Here is an 18916-nt window from a genome sequence, read left to right on the forward strand (position 1 = left end):
TAAAGTTTGAAGACCTATCTTAGGTTTCTTTTTAGCTAGATGATCAAAGACTTAAGGAATCTTTCAAATCTTTCTTACTAAGGATAATGATTTTTTTTCCCTTTTTCTTTCTTTTTAGAGAGAGTTTATTTGAGTTTTGTCTACTAGCTACTGAAAGAGATTATATTGAAAATAAAGGTAAGATATGAAATATCTTAATTAAAGACTAATCAAATCAATATATGCAATCAACTATTTATTTGGTTGGTCAACCTCAATTTTCCAAAATACAATATAATTGATTAATAACAATAAATCTGAGAGACATTTATATATAGCATAAAATAAATATGTATTTAAATATAGCATAAAGTTATCCATCGAGAATAGTTTAATAGATAAAACATCTATTATCTTTTTTAAGGTCGAAATTTCAATCCTAACCTCACATATTTGTTGAACTAAAAAAATAGCAGAACGTTTGAAATCTTACCAATAAATAAAGCACAGTTAAAAATAAAACTACAACTCAAATGCATAAAACACCATCAGAAAAGTCAAACTTATGCTATATTTAATTTGAAGAAAGAAAACAAGAAAAAAGAAAAATTGTGACATTTTAAAAAATACGTATTAAAATTATGCTATGAAAATTTTTTATATGAGATTTATTTTGATAAACGTATAAATTAATATTTCAGATTTCAGATTTATAATTAGATATTTATAGTGTTTGATTTGATGTATTACAATATAGCTAGATTTTAGTTGGTTTTAAAATACGGTTCTAAACATTATAGCCAAAGCGAGCCTAATTTAACGATAATTAACATATATCTCCAACCATAAGGTTGTGAGTTCGATTTCCATCCCCACATGTCGTATTAAAAAAAATGTTCTAAACATTATATTTATAGATTACTGTAATTGATTTAAAAAATCACACCTATATGAGGCCATAATTAATGAACAAAATAACTAATTACAATTTAAAAAAGGTATTAGACTAAGAGTAATACATATTCTGAACTCGAAAAATTAAAAGAAAAAAAAAAAGAAAAAAGTTAAACCTATTCCTTGAAAACACGTAGATGCTATTTTGAGTTATAGAATGGAGTCGTGAAGATATGAAAGTTGATGCCACGCTTCTTCTTCAATTTTCTCCTTTAAATTTTAATATTCTTAATATTAACTTCCAATTATAATATTCTTTCAAATGTCTATCTATTCACAACCTTGAGAAAAGACATTTCTATTGAAAGCCAAACCACAATTTTCTCCTTTAAATTGCAATCCATCAAAGTCTCTATAATTTTCTTTAATGAAATGTGTCTCCGTAGATATTTATTTATTAAGTAAGTGAATATGGCCTACATTTCTATTAAATAACTTGAAAACAAAAATAAGTGTAACCACTAAAATTGGTTATATAGAGTTTAAGGATAAAAATAAAGTATTTAGTAAATTAAATTAAGAACAAAAACAAAATAAATATAAAAATTTTTGGTGCATTTTAAGGACAAAAATAGAACAAATTAATTGAGAATTTTTTCTGTGTCTAAAACTTGAAATTTAACTCATTCAATTAAATTTTCTAATAGAAAATTATTGACATTTTCTTTCTTTTTTCTAATATGTTACAACAGATCAAAACAAAATCAATTTAACATTCTTATTTCTTATTCTTGGTTTTTTATTTTTAAATTTTTTAGAAAGGACAAAAAAAGTGTATAGTGATTGTTTTTTCTATTCTTTAATTCTTTTTATGGAAAAAAGAAATAAAATGTATTTGGTAATTCTTTCTTATTCTGTATTTCTCTTACATTTTGAATTTAGAAATATGAAACATAATTTTTAACAATATAATCGAAATTATTATTTTTATTTCATTTCAATTTTATTATGCATTTTATAATTTAATTTTTTTTCTATATTTTTTAAAAAATGAAAACAAGAAACAAGTCATCATATTGTATTATTTTTAAAATTTACATATAATTTTGGAAACGTATTGAAAAAATGAAAAACAAAAGATAAAGAGTCACTAAAATGCTAACATTTTATAAAATAGGAAAATAAATATTAAAAAACAGAAGATAGAAACATTATTGAATGTGGCTTATTGGAAAACCATTTTTTCTTTCTAAAATATATGAGATCTTTTGTTGGTTTTGTATTTGTTTTTTTAGTACAACAAATTGTGGGTATGATATTTTGAACATCCGACCTCAAGAGAGGGAATATATGTCAATTTCTGCTCAGTTATGTTGATAATTGGCAATTAAATTTGTATTTGATTTTTTACATTTTTTTAAATAAGAATGAGGTGCATTAAGTTTCGAGGGTCCTCGATATAATAAATATGGGATTTGGTCAATGTATCTAAGTAATTAAGCTCTTTTAAGTATTCTAAGAAAAATCAAGGTCCTATAATATAATTGTGGTTATAGGTATTAATGGTTGTTTTGGTAATTAAATGAAGTAGGTTTAATACCTCATGAAAATTATAAACCAAGCCTTTTTTCTTAAAGCAAAAAATAATAATAATAAATAACTTCTCATTTTTTATGTTTACTTCTAGAAAACATGTGTGGTAATTTTTTTTTTTTCATTTCACCATATCATATATATATATATATATATATATATCCTATCATTTTTGTTAACGTGAACAACAATTGGTTAAAGTATCTACCTCTGATTAAAAGATCGTGAGTTTGAATATCCACATCTATATTCAAAAATACAACAAAAAAAAATATTCTCTTAATAGGTCCCTTTAGATCCCATTTTTTGACTGAATACTTGATCATTTGAGCTTTTGGACTATGATGTCATATCAATATTTAACTCATCTCAAAACTAGTAGACAATGAGAAAAAGTATCCACTTATAATATAAACTATTGTTAGTTAGCTCCTCTTATATTTTCAATGTGAGATCGTGTGTCTTACCTAAGTTTTGAGATATTTTCTTTTACTTGCCATATATAGAGCCTTTTCAAAAAAAAAAATAATAATAATAATAAAATAAAACAGAATAAATAGATGAAAAAAAAATCCCTCAAATTTTTATTCTAACATTTACTTTATCAGAGGAATAAACATTTGTAAACAAAATCAAGATATTGGTTTCTAATTCTGAGTGGAACAACATTCATCTAAAAAAATATGTAGAATAATGTTATTCTCCATCCTTTTTACTATATGATATTATATTAGTCTTTTCTTAGTTCCTTTTTCTCTATGGTTTTGATTCTGTAATTGATATAAATTATTATGAACAATAAGAATAATATATATGACGCAATTCTAACTCAATTATTTTAACTAAAAGTGTTATTGACTTCTAAAGAAAATAAAAGTGTTATTCTGATGACTGATCCCAGCTTACTTATTTTAGTAAATTTCGTTCTGAATTCATCTCCATTTGGTAAATAAAGTTATGGGAATATTTTTCAAAGACTAAATCGTGTTAGATTTTTTTACTTTTTTTAATGTATTTAATATGTGTGCAAGGAAGGATATGGTTGGATAACATTTTTGTTTTTTTTTAATGTTTAATTTTAAAAAATAAAATTTACAGATAATACTTACACACCTAACTCTTTATTTTTTCTTTTTAATTTTTTAAAAGATATTTTTAATACTTTTTATGTTTTTAAAATTTAGATAAGAAATTCAAATATATTTTTAAGACAAGTGCTAAACTGAAATACGATACAATTTCACTTCACGGCACGGCAAAAAAAAAAAAAAGAAAGAGCATTCGCTCGGTGGGCCGACGAATGCCTCCTTTCCTTTCTCTTCTCTTCCATCTACAACAAACAAGTGGGAGAGGCAGAATTCGAATCTACCTAGAAAAACTTCAACAGATTTATAGTCTGTCGTTTTTGACCACTCGGCCACTCTCCCCTTCCTGGGCCGAGGCCCCCTCAATGGGTTCTAAGAAGGAGGGCGCCCTGAATCAATCAAAAAGCTTTTTGATGAGCAAATAATCTTCAAAAATTAAAATCTAAAAAAAAAAGATGATGTCAAACAAGACCTCAAAATTTAATTGGTAGGTAGAATTAAAGAGTTTAATAGATAATAATTAATTATTATTATTATTATTATTAAATTTAATTGGTAGGTACAAATTCACATATATATTTTATTTTTTAACATTTAAAATCGAGTTCTCCCCCACAATCTGAAGCTAACTCAAATAGATAAAGTACTTATTATCGTGATTTTAATGCTCCTCAATTGTTGAACTTAGAAAATAAAAAATTTAATGAGATATTTGACTTAGTACTATTCTACAAAATTGTAAAGAGTTTAAAACACGCAGTCCTAACCTCCACATACATATCCAAAAGCAAATTCTTTGACATTACAAAATTTTAACAATTTATATTGAAAGAGATCGTCAAACATTTAAAAAAAAAATGTAAGCTATATAAAATATGAACTAACAATTGAACATTTTAATGGGTCCTTCTCAAAAGAAGAAAAAAAAAATTTGAATTAGATTAGATTTTGGTCATAATCCCTACAATAACTATAAGTAGGGTAATTAAGGTCATTGACTCCTCGAGCTTTGTACCAAATTCCCAATATAATGCCTTAATTATGGACAACTCATTTCCAGCTTCTTCTTCTTCTTGTGGCTAATTATTTCTGCGAGGACAATAAATCGGCAGTCAACCAAAAATGATGCCTTACTTTAGTTAGAGTTTAGACTTTTTAATTATGATTAATTAAAGTTCTACTGCTTTAGGCGTACAGTTATATTAATCGGATCGTTACTATAATATTTAATTATTTTTATAATTTTGAAAAACAAAAGTGTTTGTTTTTACTTTCTATCCCATGAAAATTCTTTTCAACCAAATGTTCAATTCAAGATTTATTTTATTATTATTATTTTTTTTAGCTATGAGAATTGAGACCCGTTTATGCTGAATTTGTCTGCTCAATGATCACGTCGAAAGTTGCTACACTAGGTGTAGAACCTGCACCAAGAGCAATCAAAATTGCATACCTCCATATATAGAGGATCTCTATTTTTATAAATGTAGGGTGGTGAGACTCACTCACCTGTCATTTTCTACGGTTGCAATATTTCCAATGTGATATCTACAACTACAGTTAACAAGCGATTACTTAGCACTCTACATTCCTCAGCTTGTCTCTTGTCAAGATTCGAGTTGGCAATATTGAGCTTATATAATTTTATAGGTCGGACCTAGTTGACGATGAGTTATTCTTCGGCTCTTTATGATCTACTATTTTTTGTCACATGGATAATTATACCTAAAGTTGAAGGGATAGTAAAATAAGGCATCGAAATGGAATTTATATGCTAATGTGAAAATAAATAATCATATACATTAATAAGGAAAATACGTGACTCCTTGTATCAATGAAGATAAAATTTGATCCCCACCAATAAAGAGCTTGATATTTTTCTATTAATATTTACCGAGCCATTCGGAAATGGAAAGAAAAATAATTAAAATTAAATGAAGAGAGGAAATAGGAGGAAGCAAGGCAAGGTTTTCGGAAATGCACATAACCTTTTGAAACACTCATCATTTGAATTTGGTCGTTGATTTGACAAGCCACCTCCGCATCAAACACCATATTTATTTATATTTCTCATCAATGGGCCCTTTATCTACACAATCATTTTTTTTTTCTTCTTCCAAAAATTTTAATCGAGTAATTTAATGATTATTTTGTTTAATAATGAAATTGAAAACAAACACACAATTTAATTACCTAACGTAAATATGAAGATAGACGAATTTAGTCCACTTAAACATAGTTCAACAATTAAAGTGTCGTACATCCAGATCTCTAAGAAAAAGATGATGAATTGAAAGGGGGCCCACACATGATTTGTGGATCAGCTTTTTGAGTAAAATGACGTGTGTGAAACAAGAAAGATGAGAGAGAGAGAATGAGGAGTGAGAATGGGCCAGGGCCCTTTAGGAGGGAGGGCCCATGAAGGATGTGGATAAAGACAGGAGTGAGTGAGTGTTGGTAATGGGAAATCCCAATCAAGATTTTGTATTGGGCCACCCCCACCCCCAACCACAAGCTTAGATCCCAATCTTCATCTTTTTCCACTCCATTTCATGACGTCATATTTCCAACTCTTTTATTTATATGTACATATTTTAATCCCTCTATAATTTGCTGGGCTTCAATTGGCCTTTCCTTTCTCTTTAGTTGCTCGTTCAGCCCACGGCCCAACTCCACATGAGCTTCGATTGGATGCACCCACAGCTTTACAACTCAAGCTAATTTATATGATGGAATTTTTTTTTAATAGTGATTTAGAGTTATGGTCCGTGATAAATTAGTCAATCAATTAAATCGACTATATTTTAGTCGTTGATCAACTAATCTACTCAATGTCAGATAACTGAATCATTGATTTATTAATATATTTGATGCCAATTTTATTGTTGGATTTTTTTTCTTTGATTATGTATTTTAATAAAGTCATTTTTGCAACCAGGCTATCCCATGGTTGTTCATTATGTTAAATTCAATTTATTTCCATAAATATATGATTATCTCGATATTTATTGAGGACGTTTTTAAAGAAAAGTAATTTCTGTATTATTTTATCATATTTATATTTAGTGTGGCTCTTGATCCATTAAGGAGAGCTCTTATGTCTTACCCTATTTCTAAAATAAAAAAAAAAGGGGCCGAAAACACATCTCTGATCCCTAATATCATAAAAACTCCTTTAATTATTTTGCATAAATTTATCTAATAAATATGAACCAAACAAAACCCAACCACGTGCTTGAATCAAATAGAGTAAAAAAGGATGAAAAAGAAAAAAGAAAGAAATTATGGCCTGTTGTTGTTTTCCAAAATTTCTTATCTCCGAGTCATTTGGATCTTGGGAGCTTCCAAATTTAGAAACCTTAGGCCCTCTCTACTCTGTATTATTCCATTCCTAGCTCACTCACTCACCCATCAAGGGAACAACTCCAATTCCAATTCCATTTTCTTTTCCTTTTTCTTTTTCTTTTTCTTTTTTTGTTTTCAGTTTACGGTTAGGATGGCACTCGGTAGGGCCCGCACTAGCAAGAGATCCTCTTCTTCTTCCTACGCTTCAACTGTCACAACCGTCGTGTTTTTAGCTTTATGTGTTCTCGGAATATGGATGCTCACCTCCAACTCCGTCGTTCCACCACAGACCACCACTCGGACTGCCTCCGACACCTCTGCCGCTACCAACGCCGCCGACTTGTCTTCTTCCTCCGACGAATCCACCCAGCTCCCCAAATCCGAGGATAAGGAGGCCACCCCCGCCTTCGAGGATAATCCTGGCGATCTCCCTCTCGATGCTATTAAATCCGACGATGCCGCCAATACCAATGACGATGCCATTGCCAAGGCTCGCGACGATCGTTCCAAGGAGAATGTCAATGATGGCCAGGATACCGGCGGCGGAGGCGGTGGTAGCAACAGCGCAAATGAGGCTCAATTGTCCGAGGAGAGTACAATGACTCAAAATCAACAAGCGGAAGAGAGCCAGAGCCAGAAAACAGAGGAGAAAATGGATTCGGGAGGGACCCAAGAACAGAACGCTAACTCATCCGATCAAAGCAATGAATCGGAGCACGTGGAATCTGAAAGTAATAAATCCAATGAAACCCCGACCGAAAATGCTGCTCAAGATCAGCCACAAAAGCAACTGGAAGAACCTGAAAACATCGTTAACCAGCAAGTAATATCAAGCGAAGAGCAGCAGCAACAAGCGGCAACCGAAAACAGCGGCGGAGAGTCCCAAAACGATGCTCAGAAACCTGAAATTATGGAAGCCGAAAAAATAGCGCAAGAATCGGAGATTCATAACTCGGATGACGACAAGACCCAACAGATACCACAAGACAACTCCAATACGGGCAACGGCATCGAGGCCGAAACTACATCGTCGAAAGGGCAGAAAAAGGCAGCGGAGGATACAGAATCACGGCAAGCGGAATCCGGCGGCGAGAGCCAAGAAAGTAGCACTCCAAAGGAGTCGTCAAAGACGGAAAGCAAGGTGGAGGAGACGGCCACCACGGCCGGCTCACTGGAGACCTCCGGGATTCCCAAGGAGTCGAAGGAGTCGAAGAAGTCGTGGTCCACTCAGGCGGCGCAATCGGAGAACGAGAAAGATCGCCGGCGGGAGGAATCGACGACCACCGGCAGCATCTACGGGTACACGTGGCATCTGTGCAACGTCACGGCGGGACCCGATTACATCCCCTGTTTGGACAACGAGAAAGCACTGAAGCAGCTGCGAACCACGAAGCACTTCGAGCACAGGGAGAGGCATTGCCCCGAGGAGGGACCCACCTGCGTCGTCGCACTTCCGGAGGGCTACAAAAGATCCATCCAATGGCCCCAAAGTAGGGACAAGGTGCGTACATGCAACATTGTGATTTGTGAATCTTAATCCTACGGTGAAGATTATTATAATTATAATTATAATGAGCTGTGTGCCACAGATCTGGTACCACAACGTACCGCACACAAAGCTGGCCGAAGTGAAAGGCCACCAGAACTGGGTCAAGGTCACCGGCGAGTTTTTGACTTTTCCCGGCGGTGGCACCCAGTTCATCCACGGCGCTCTCCACTACATTGATTTTCTTCAACAGGTAAAACAAAATATATAGAAAACCCCCCAAGTTGGGTTTGTTCAATTCCCTTTTAGAATTCAACTGATTAAGACTGACGGTAATGGGTGCAGTCGGTACCGGATATTAAATGGGGGAAGCGGACACGAGTGATACTGGACGTAGGCTGCGGAGTGGCCAGCTTCGGCGGCTTTCTATTCGAGAAAGATGTCCTCACAATGTCGTTTGCCCCAAAAGACGAGCATGAAGCCCAAGTACAATTCGCGCTTGAGCGGGGAATTCCGGCCATTTCTGCCGTCATGGGCTCCCAGCGACTGCCGTTTCCAAGCATGGTTTTTGATGTTATTCACTGTGCTAGATGTAGAGTGCCCTGGCATGTAGAAGGTTATCATAATCATTAATCAATCATGGAATTTTCTATTTTTTCTTCTTAGTTTTTACAGCTTTATATATAATTAGGAAAAGGAGAGACCCGTTTTTGGTTCCCGATGTAGGTGGGATGCTTCTCTTGGAATTGAACCGTGTGCTGAGGCCCGGGGGATATTTCGTTTGGTCTGCGACTCCAGTGTACCAGACGCTGGAAGAAGACGTTGAGATTTGGAAGGGTAAGTTTACTGCAGATCAAAAAGATAACATTCTAATAAACAATTAGAATATTCACCGAATCGGCTCACAATGCATACTTTTTCCACCAGAAATGTCTGCTTTGACGACCTCCATGTGTTGGGAGCTTGTGACGATTCAGAAAGACAAGCTGAACTCTGTTGGGGCTGCCGTATACAGGAAACCGAGGACAAATGAATGCTATGATCAAAGAAAACACAAGCGTCCTCCCATGTGCAAAAACGATGATGATCCAAATGCAGCTTGGTAAGTATTGGGGATATCTCTATCTCGACGTCCTTCAATGCTTTTAGCTGATGGGATATCTCGAACTTGGCTTCTGTTTTCAGGTACGTGCCTTTGCAAGCGTGTATGCACCGTGTGCCGGTTGACAAAGACGTGAGGGGAAGCAGCTGGCCAAAACACTGGCCTCAGCGATTGCAAGCACCTCCTTACTGGCTAAACAGCTCCCAAATGGGGATTTATGGCAAACCAGCTCCTCAAGACTTCTCAACAGACTATGAACATTGGAAAAGAGTTGTGAACAAAACTTACATGAACGGACTGGGCATAAATTTGTCCAATATCAGGAATGTGATGGATATGAGATCTGTTTATGGCGGGTGGAGTAGATCGTTCCGTTTCTTCCTAACTTCTCCACAAATATAAATATACTTCCCTGTGAAAACATTTCGATGTGTAACATATCAGACATACCTTGTCCTTGCAGGTTTGCAGCAGCTCTGAGAGACCTTAAAGTCTGGGTAATGAATGTGGTGAACATCGACTCTCCTGATACACTTCCGGTGATCTATGAGCGTGGTCTCTTTGGGATTTACCATGATTGGTGTGAATCCTTCAGCACATACCCAAGAACTTATGATCTACTGCATGCTGATCATCTTTTCTCAAAATTGAAAAAGAGGTAGAAGAACTGGATGCCTCTATTTCTGTGTTTCTTTTGAGCTTCCTTCCCATGAATAGATGAAGAACCAGCATGACTTTTCTCTTGTGCAGGTGCAAACTGCCTCCTGTCTTGGCGGAGGTGGATAGAGTAGTAAGACCTGGAGGCAAATTGATTGTCCGAGATGAGTCCGCCACCATTGGAGAAGTTGAGAACTTGCTGAAGTCTCTCCGTTGGGAAGTTCACTTGACCTTCTCCAAAAACCAGGAAGGGCTGCTGAGTGCTCAGAAAGGCGATTGGCGACCGGATACTTATGCAGAGTCTTCCTGATTTTGTAGAAAAACAAGCATCCGATTCTAATAAATTACCCCCTAGAGAGGTTTGTAGACCAGCTAGTATCTTCGGAAGAGTGCAGTAGGTTAATAGGCACATACCTTAAAGCTTGCAATCAGCTGCTCCCAAACTGCGAGAACTTCATTAGAGAGAGATAAAGAGAGAGATTTGGTCCACAAATTGTTAGAATTATCCATAAAGTTGAAAATGATTACAAACTATTGTATTCGGATACCCTACCTGGAAGTTTTCTCCTTAGTGGGAAAGCATTTTTCAAGTTAATTTGTTCACCTCAGCTTCTTTGAGAGATATAGTCACTTTGTCACGGCAGGATAGCTGATGCTTCTAAACAAAAGCACATAATTCTGGCTAATTTACAATCCCTTCAACAGCTAAAGGTTTTTTTAAGTTTACTCTAATACAAACAATCAGCATTCGGCATACCTGACACTTCTAATTCCAGCTCAAGCAGAAAAATCATCTCCATTTTGTGTGTCACTACAGAATATTTGAGACACCAGAAAGAGATATAATATCCTACTATAAAATACTTAAAACCAAGTTTGCAATCTAAATCAAACATCTTTTAACCATGGCTTCAAGTAATTAAAAGTAGAAAGCAGGTTTTCATTGTTCAAGACGGCAAATATTTGTCAACAGGAGCCCATGTTGCAGAGTATCAACAAATAACAAATATTATCACAAGTTTTCAGAAAGTTAAATTTCCTCTATGCTGCTATGCAGCTTCAGTCCAGTAAATATGTGCTTCCTCGTTCCCAGAAGCTAATCAATTAGAAGAAAGAAGTTTCTGCAACTGACCACTAGCAACTGCGGCTTTCAAGTCTGTATAAAATATGAAACCAAATTAAATGGTAATTTTGGATCTGAGGAAATATCTCTACTTCACCGAATCAGAGACAACTAGAAAACTTTGGGACGATTAAGGAACTGAGAGCTCACCATCAGAGCCACCAATATGCTTGCCGTTCACAAAAATCTGAGGAACAGTGCGCTTGCCTGTCAGATCTAGTAGAACACTCTGAATTTGAAATCCATCATCTACAAGTATATGTAGATACTCATAATGTGATCGTAAAAATGCTTCTTCAAAACAATTAGATATTGCAAATGATAAACAAAATAAAGAACGATTAAATACCCCTCAGATCAAGCTCCACAACAAAAGGTTGCTCTTGGAGTTCACTGAATATACGTTTGGCACGCAAGCAAAATCTATCAGCAGGAGAAGACAACAGTAGAATATAAGTCGCTTGATGATTCCTTTTTTATTTATTTACATAAAAAAGGGACAGTGAGAGACCATTTAAAGCACCATAGTTTTGTAGTTTTCACTATTCCTATAGGAAGATTCCTTATATTTAATTAATTAATTAATATTATTATTTGAGAATAAACACGGCAAATTTAATCGAATAGTTTTCACTATTGAGAAGAGGGGGAGTGAGGGAAACCTCAAACTCTTACAGTTGAAACAGTACATAAACAGGAATAGGAAGGTTCGTTTGCTACCAAACATAATTAGTTCTTTGAAATATTAAATTGCAACCTTTAGCTAAGATGGAGCAATTTCTTTAAGCCTCTATTCAAGAAAGAGAGGATAGTATAGAATCATGAATTAAACAGCGCAAAGAATCCAACTATAATACTAATCCCAAGAACCCGATTGAAAAGATTGTACAAGTGAACAATTGCTTAATGTTCCTAAAGCAAGCCTTTGATGAAAATTTTCAATATATAAATCTTTTCTGAAATTTCTTCAGAAAATTATCCCAAATGCCAACCAGTTCGCTAGGCGCTCAACAATGGATATGAATCTCCATTACACAGCTGGAATTTAGACAATAGAGGTTCTATAGGAATTCATTTGGTACTAAACTTTCAGAGTTTCTTAACACAAGTTATCCCTCCGCATACCTAAGAACTAACCAACCAACGTAAAAATAGCTCTACCTACCACCGACTTCCGCTTTGATTCTTATCATTCAAAGCTGACAACAGACAATTGGTATCCGATCAATTAGAAATCATCCAGAAGGAAAAAAAAAAAAAACCCCAATAGCAAAGCAATCAAACAAACTTTCTGAGTTGTAGTTGTTACGAGGGAAAGATAAGATTATTCAACTCCAAAATTGCTTAGAAACATCCGAATCCAGCACTCGTATATCCTCTATTCTTTCATAAAAAAGCCGAGAATCACAAATATTAAAAATTTAGATTCATTGGCAGCAATCACTCAATACACTATGATTTATTGATTCCTATGTGTAAATATCCCCTGTTGAGCCACCGAATTATGCAGGAAATAGAAAAGGAAAGATAGCGAAGACGACAACATACGGGCAGTAGGATTTGGAGAACATAGCAATCTTGTTTGAGTAGATGACGTTCTGAACGAAAGCCGAAGTGGAAGTCGAAGCTTGGACTCCGTTTAGTCCATCTCTCAGAGAAAGTCTGGTGAGGGTGATCACCGCGAGAACCAGAGTCAAGTGAAATCCCCGCATCTTCGTCAAATTACAGAGGATACTTCAGTCTTCAACTCCTGAGCCTAATATAACGAATGAGGCCCATTGGGCCTTCAGGGCCCTCATAATGGAGCAAACACAGCATTTCGGTTTCTCCACCGCAGGACCGTAGAGAAACCTGTACAGCTCAATTTTTTAATTAAAAGAAAAAAAAAAGATATTTTAAGTCCCATTCGATAAAGATTTATTAGCTTTTTCCGGTTTTGACTCATCATGGCATGGGGTGATTGGTAAAAACAAATCATTTCAAATTGTTCCAAGGAAGTTATGGGTTTGGATTTTGATAGCGAATTTAGTTAGTTTATTTGGATTTTGAAGTCATGTATTCCATTTCTACTTGCGATTCTATGATCATTCAGAAATTAAGAGATGAATTCCAAGGTTTAAATCATCAACAGATTCAGAAACAAAAGAAAAATGCCCTTCGGCTATCATAGAAACAGATTCAGATACAGATCGGATTTGGATACAAAGAAGTTACAAGAAAGAGATCCAAATACAGATTTATAAAATTAGGGCTCAAAAGAGCAAGGCAATTGAATCTCAAGAACTGGGAGTGGGCGCCGAACCTTTGTCGCAAAGCTTGTTGTAAGCTTCAAGCTCTTCGTAATACACGTCCCACACGCATCGAACGCATCCACTCCCACAACAATCCCCCGGCAACGGCTTCTCCGGCGGCGGAGGCAATTTTAGGGTTTTCTCTTTCTCTTTCTCTTTATCTTCCTTCTCCTCCACGTCCACGCCTTTCTTCTGCGATTCAACTGATAGGTTTTCTCTGGTTCCCTCGCTAGCCATGATCGATTTCGGATAAACGCTGGATGATTGGAGATTGGGAATTATCTTCGCAGGGACTCGTCTCATGGCCAACGGGGCGTGGACCCGCACGTGCACATTCTCCGGCCGTAGTCGATGTCGACGATCGGAATAATGATTCGATGAAGTCGGATTAAACTTTTGGCCGATCAATTTCATCAAATTTACATCGTCTGGACCGCCAGTTGTTGTTTATAAATCAATCGCTCCCATTCGTCGGAATGGAAGGGTCGAATCTTATCGACATTGAATAATTAGAAAAAACAGTGCCCTAACAGTAATCCAAACCCGACACGGCGCCGCCCTGAGCTATTGGGCCGATGGCCCAATCCCAAGTGACAGCCCAAATCCATGAAAGATAAAGAATTAAATTAAAGAAAAAAAAAGATTTCAGATTGACATTCCGACGATATCCGATGTAGATATTATTATGGAATAATTGCTTATTAATTCCAGAGTTTTGAAACCTCGGTTATACAACGCAGGGAGCACTATTTTTTACCGTTACTTGTCTTATTCAATTTTCTGTGTGGATTTACTAGAGTCTCATTCTCCCATCATATAATATTCAACTATCTTTATGATTTGTCACCTATAATTATTATTTTTCAAAATAATTATGATTTGTTTAAGTTATTAGGAATCTAGGTTTTGCAATATCCTAGATTGTTATCTTTTGTAAGAATGTGTTTGAGAGTGATGTTGGCAATGTTAAAATTATTTTTGTTATTGTGAAAATTATTTTCATGATCATGTTTGGCAAATTAAAAATTGATTTTAGAATAACTTAAAATCACTCTAAGGTATCACTTGGATGATGATTTTGAAAAATCATTAAGACGTAAATTTTTTTTTTTCAAAATCACTAATTCTATCATAATTCCAAACACACACTAACTGATACCAGCACAAGGTAGGAACGAAATTAATGACTTTAACTAACCCATGTCTTGTTTTCTAAAGCTTCCAATAATATAGCTTACAAGCCACAATTAGATTGACCTCAAATGTCGTCTAATCCTCCAAGGGATACCTCAAACAAGCTATTGGACATCTTTATTTACAGGTGGAAAATTGTGCTCATGCCCAAGATTTTTAAGGAGAAATCCATGAAGAAGAATTATTAAAGAAGTTTAAGTAGGGCGTCAAAAATTGTGCTTAAATACTTGTGTTTGGAGTGTGGATTTAAACATCAGCCTTGAGAGAGTAGATCTAAGAAAGTAGATTTGGGAGTAATATTGAAATTTATAGATTAGAGAAATCGAAACAAACATGCGTTCGACATCTTAAGTTAAATCCACCGAAACTGCACCCTAATTATATTTTTCTTTCCATTAAATTTCCAAGTCAACTTTAATCGAGCCCATCTTAATAATTGAACTCAGAAATCTTTCCCAACACTAGCATCTTTCTGATTCACTCACACCAAGTAGATGTATTAAATAAGCCATTGGAATGCATGTGATAACAATCCAATGAAGCGTGTGCACATCACAAGAACAAGGGCGCGGCAGCCATGAATACTCCCCTGAGCCACTGGTCTCTTTCACATTCCATATTTTTGTTTCGTTTTTCCTTCAATCCGTGAAACACACCTGGCAATTGGCATGCCAAACGACCACTTAAAATAAATTTAACCCCATAATGGTATTAAAGTTTGGTCCATTTCCAATTACCCATAATCTTTTATAACGTTCACAAGAAGCTCTGTTTCCCCAAATCATGGTGTATATAATAAACTCTATCAGCTCCAACACCTCTAATCTCATTCCAACAGAAATGGCGTTCTCCGTTCCACTCAAAACCTTCTCTCTCCCCTTCTTCCTTCTCTTTTTGCTCTCCGAGTCGTGCCATCCCACAGACAAAGAAGCACTTCTTCAGTTCAAGCGCAGGATCAGCTCTGACCCTTCGCAGCTGCTGCGTTCATGGACATCTGCCACCGACTGCTGCTCCTCCTGGGACGGCGTCGGCTGCGATTTCTCCGGCAGAGTCACCAACGTCACACGCCCCGGAATCGTCGCCGGCACCGACTTCATCGCCGACACCTACATGTCCGGAGCTTTGTCCCCATTTCTCGGAAACTTGTCGTACCTTCAATTTCTTGACCTCAGCAATCTCAAAGACATAAAGGGCCGAATTCCATTGGAATTTGGCAAGTTATCGCGACTCACCCATTTGTTTCTCGATTCAAATAAGCTCATGGGTCCGATCCCCAGAACTTTTGGGTGCCTTTTTCGTCTGCAGAAGCTCTATCTTGGTAACAATCAACTCTCGGGATTCATCCCTCCCTTTATTTTTGGGTATCTGAAGTCCCTTTCGGAATTGGGTCTTTCCGGAAATAGACTATCCGGTTCAATTCCCACTTCAATTGGGAAGCTAATTCAGCTGAAAAATCTCGATCTCCATGCCAACAATTTTTCTGGAAGCATTCCTGCGAGCATTGGCAACCTTAAAAGTCTCAGATATCTCGATTTGTCTGAGAATGAGATAACGGGAAGCATTCCAAAATCGATTGGTGGGCTCTCTGAGTTGGTTTTGCTGTACCTTAATCAGAACAAGATTACTGGAAGTATTCCCTCTTCGGTGGCCGGACTTAGTTCTCTGATATTCTTCCGTTTGTCGGAAAACCGGCTCAGTGGTCGGCTACCGGCGTCCGTCGGTAAGCTCGCAAAGATCCAAAGGCTGATTCTTGAGAACAACAAACTTACTGGGAAATTGCCTTCTTCCATTGGCCGTTTGACTACTTTAACTGACATTTTCTTCTCTAACAATCTTTTTACCGGCAAGATTCCTAAAACCTTTGGTAATTTAGAAAACCTCCAAACTCTTGACTTGTCGAGAAATTTGCTTTCCGGTGGAATTCCTCATCAGTTATCCAGATTACAGAGATTACAGAGCTTAGATCTTTCGTTCAATCCACTTGGGTTGCGATGCATACCAAATTGGTTAGCAAAAATGAAACTTTTCAGGCTATTTTTGGCTCAAACTGGAATTGAGGGGCAGCTTCCAAAGTGGTTGTCTTCATCTTCAATATCAGTTCTTGATTTGTCGAACAATGAATTAAGAGGGCCGTTGCCCCATTGGATTGGAAATATGACCAATCTTTCATTCCTTAACCTATCAAACAATGGATTTTCTTCTTCAATCCCTGCCGAATTCAAAAACCTTCTGCTATTAATGGATCTTGATCTTCATTCCAATCATTTCACAGGGCACATCGACAACATATTTTCAAAAGGAGTTCAAGACCCACTCGGCCATTTCAACTCCATTGATGTTTCTCACAATCATTTTGGTGGTCTTATTGATGTGAATATTGGAGACAGGGCAGCAATGTCATCCATCAAATCACTAGTTCTATCAAAAAATGTATTGGAAGGGCACATCCCCAAGTCGTTGGGGAAGCTCAGTGAGTTGCAGGTGGTGGATGTGGCCGGAAACAAGCTTTCCGGTGAAATTCCGGCGGAGCTCGGAGACTCGGCGGAACTCACCACGGTTTTGCTGTCGAAGAACAAGCTGAGTGGGGCGATTCCAGTACAGGTGTTGAATTTGCCGAAGCTTGGAACATTCGACGTGTCGGAAAATAGACTCTGTGGAAGAATTCCGCCCCATAAAGCCCATTTCCCTGTCTCTGCATTCAAGCACAATCCTGGACTCTGTGGATTTCCACTCCCTCCCTGCAAACATTCTTAAACAATTTGATTTTAATTTATTCTTTTGTTCTTTGATTTTGATTTTGTTTTCAAAATTCGTATCTTAGTAGGAACAATAATCTCTTGCTGTCGACCACTCAATTTCAACGGCTACTTGGCCATCACTTCCCTTTATTGCAGTCAAGTGGAATAGACTTTAATCCAATCTGCCTTGCAACTCAACTTTTATTGAACTTTTGTACTGGTTTTTTGGGTGGGTGTGAGATTCTAATTTTGCAGAAAATGACGAACCAAAAGGGACACCCACTTTTCCTATCATAATTTCACTTCATAAAATCTCAACGGCTACTTTCTTTCTTTCTATTTCAGCATAAATTGCATCCAACTGCCCTTCTCCCCATTCATTCAACATTATTGTAAGGAGTTTTTGCTTAATCCAAAAATATCCCTTTTTAATTTATACGGAAAAATGGGATGCTATTTTAATTTCAAGCAAATAATGGGTGACCCATTAATGGACCAGAGGTAATTAATAGGGAATGAGTTCTAATTTATGAACACCACCTTCTTAGAAATTAGTATTTTTCGACACTAAATATTGTTGGATCAGACGGTTGTCCCGTGACATTCATGATACAAATGATCTGAGTGGATATGATACTGAAAAAAAAATGTCACTTCTCATACATCAAACATTTATTCTTTCATTTTTAACGTTTCTTCTCATCCCATAATATTTTCATTTCTTATATTTATTTTTAATTTTTGACAAATATAAGCATTTAAACACTTTTCAAAATTTTAATTACCTTCTTTTTTTCGAATTCGATTTTGAAAAGATAGTTAAGAGTATTACTTTATCATTTTTACTTATAACATGTATAATAAATATAACATACAATTTTTGAATATTTAATTTTAAAATTTTAACTTTCATATAATTTTTACTAAATTTGGTTTTTAATTGGAAAAAGTAAAACGAAAAACAATATGTATATTATCAAACGTGTCTAAGTTACTCATTTCTAGCCCAAACTTCATAAAGATCAACTATGCTTAAAAAAAAAAAATTTGTGGCCCAATTTTTGTTTGATCCAGAAATTAGTCTAGGTCACAATGATGGGCAACGACGAGCTAACTTGTAGACGAGCGTAAGAGCGAGCAAGGAACCTGTAAATAGAGTTAACACTTCAACGTTCAAGTCAATAGTCGTCCAATCTATACTCGAGAGAATATAGGTTCACAAACCTGAAAATGAGGCGAGAGATCTCTATTTATTGGCTCGACTTCCGACAGGACCTTTGATAATTTTGATAATCGCAGCGTGTTATCGTAAATTCTGTTAGAGGTTCGTTCATGCTAAAGTTTATTGATGCTTGCTCAACTAATAACCAAGATGATTGAGGTAAGAGATGTGACTTGGCTCGATTGATAACACATGCGACCGAAGTAA

The 18916-nt window shown here is 35.9% G+C and overlaps 3 protein-coding genes across 3 annotated transcripts; 2 read left to right on the top strand and 1 right to left on the bottom strand.

Moving 5' to 3' along the window:
• Window positions 1–7047: 7047 nt before the first annotated feature.
• On the top strand, window positions 7048–10744 carry LOC111005445 (S-adenosyl-L-methionine-dependent methyltransferases superfamily protein). The gene is made up of 8 exons (XM_022276938.2): window positions 7048–8397; window positions 8486–8635; window positions 8728–8998; window positions 9109–9219; window positions 9310–9484; window positions 9568–9840; window positions 9948–10142; window positions 10235–10744. Exons 1-8 carry the CDS (start codon window positions 7048–7050, stop codon window positions 10449–10451), a joined length of 2742 nt encoding a protein of 913 aa, XP_022132630.2. The 3' UTR covers window positions 10452–10744.
• A 316-nt stretch (window positions 10745–11060) lies between these two features.
• Window positions 11061–13020, bottom strand: LOC111005447 (Glutaredoxin family protein). Its single transcript, XM_022276941.2, has 4 exons — window positions 12813–13020; window positions 11614–11687; window positions 11415–11513; window positions 11061–11297 (listed from the first exon to the last, which is right to left on the bottom strand). Exons 1-4 carry the CDS (start codon window positions 12974–12976, stop codon window positions 11242–11244), a joined length of 393 nt encoding a protein of 130 aa, XP_022132633.1. The 5' UTR covers window positions 12977–13020; the 3' UTR covers window positions 11061–11241.
• Window positions 13021–15141: 2121 nt separating this feature from the next.
• LOC111005357 (uncharacterized) lies at window positions 15142–17685 on the top strand. Its single transcript, XM_022276827.2, has one exon. It carries the CDS (start codon window positions 15533–15535, stop codon window positions 17501–17503), a length of 1971 nt encoding a protein of 656 aa, XP_022132519.2. The 5' UTR covers window positions 15142–15532; the 3' UTR covers window positions 17504–17685.
• Window positions 17686–18916: the final 1231 nt, after the last annotated feature.

The sequence above is a fragment of the Momordica charantia genome (assembly GCF_013281855.1).
Source record: "Momordica charantia cultivar OHB3-1 chromosome 1 unlocalized genomic scaffold, Mcharantia_2.0 BLBB01000001.1, whole genome shotgun sequence".
NCBI classification, from domain to species: domain Eukaryota; kingdom Viridiplantae; phylum Streptophyta; class Magnoliopsida; order Cucurbitales; family Cucurbitaceae; genus Momordica; species Momordica charantia.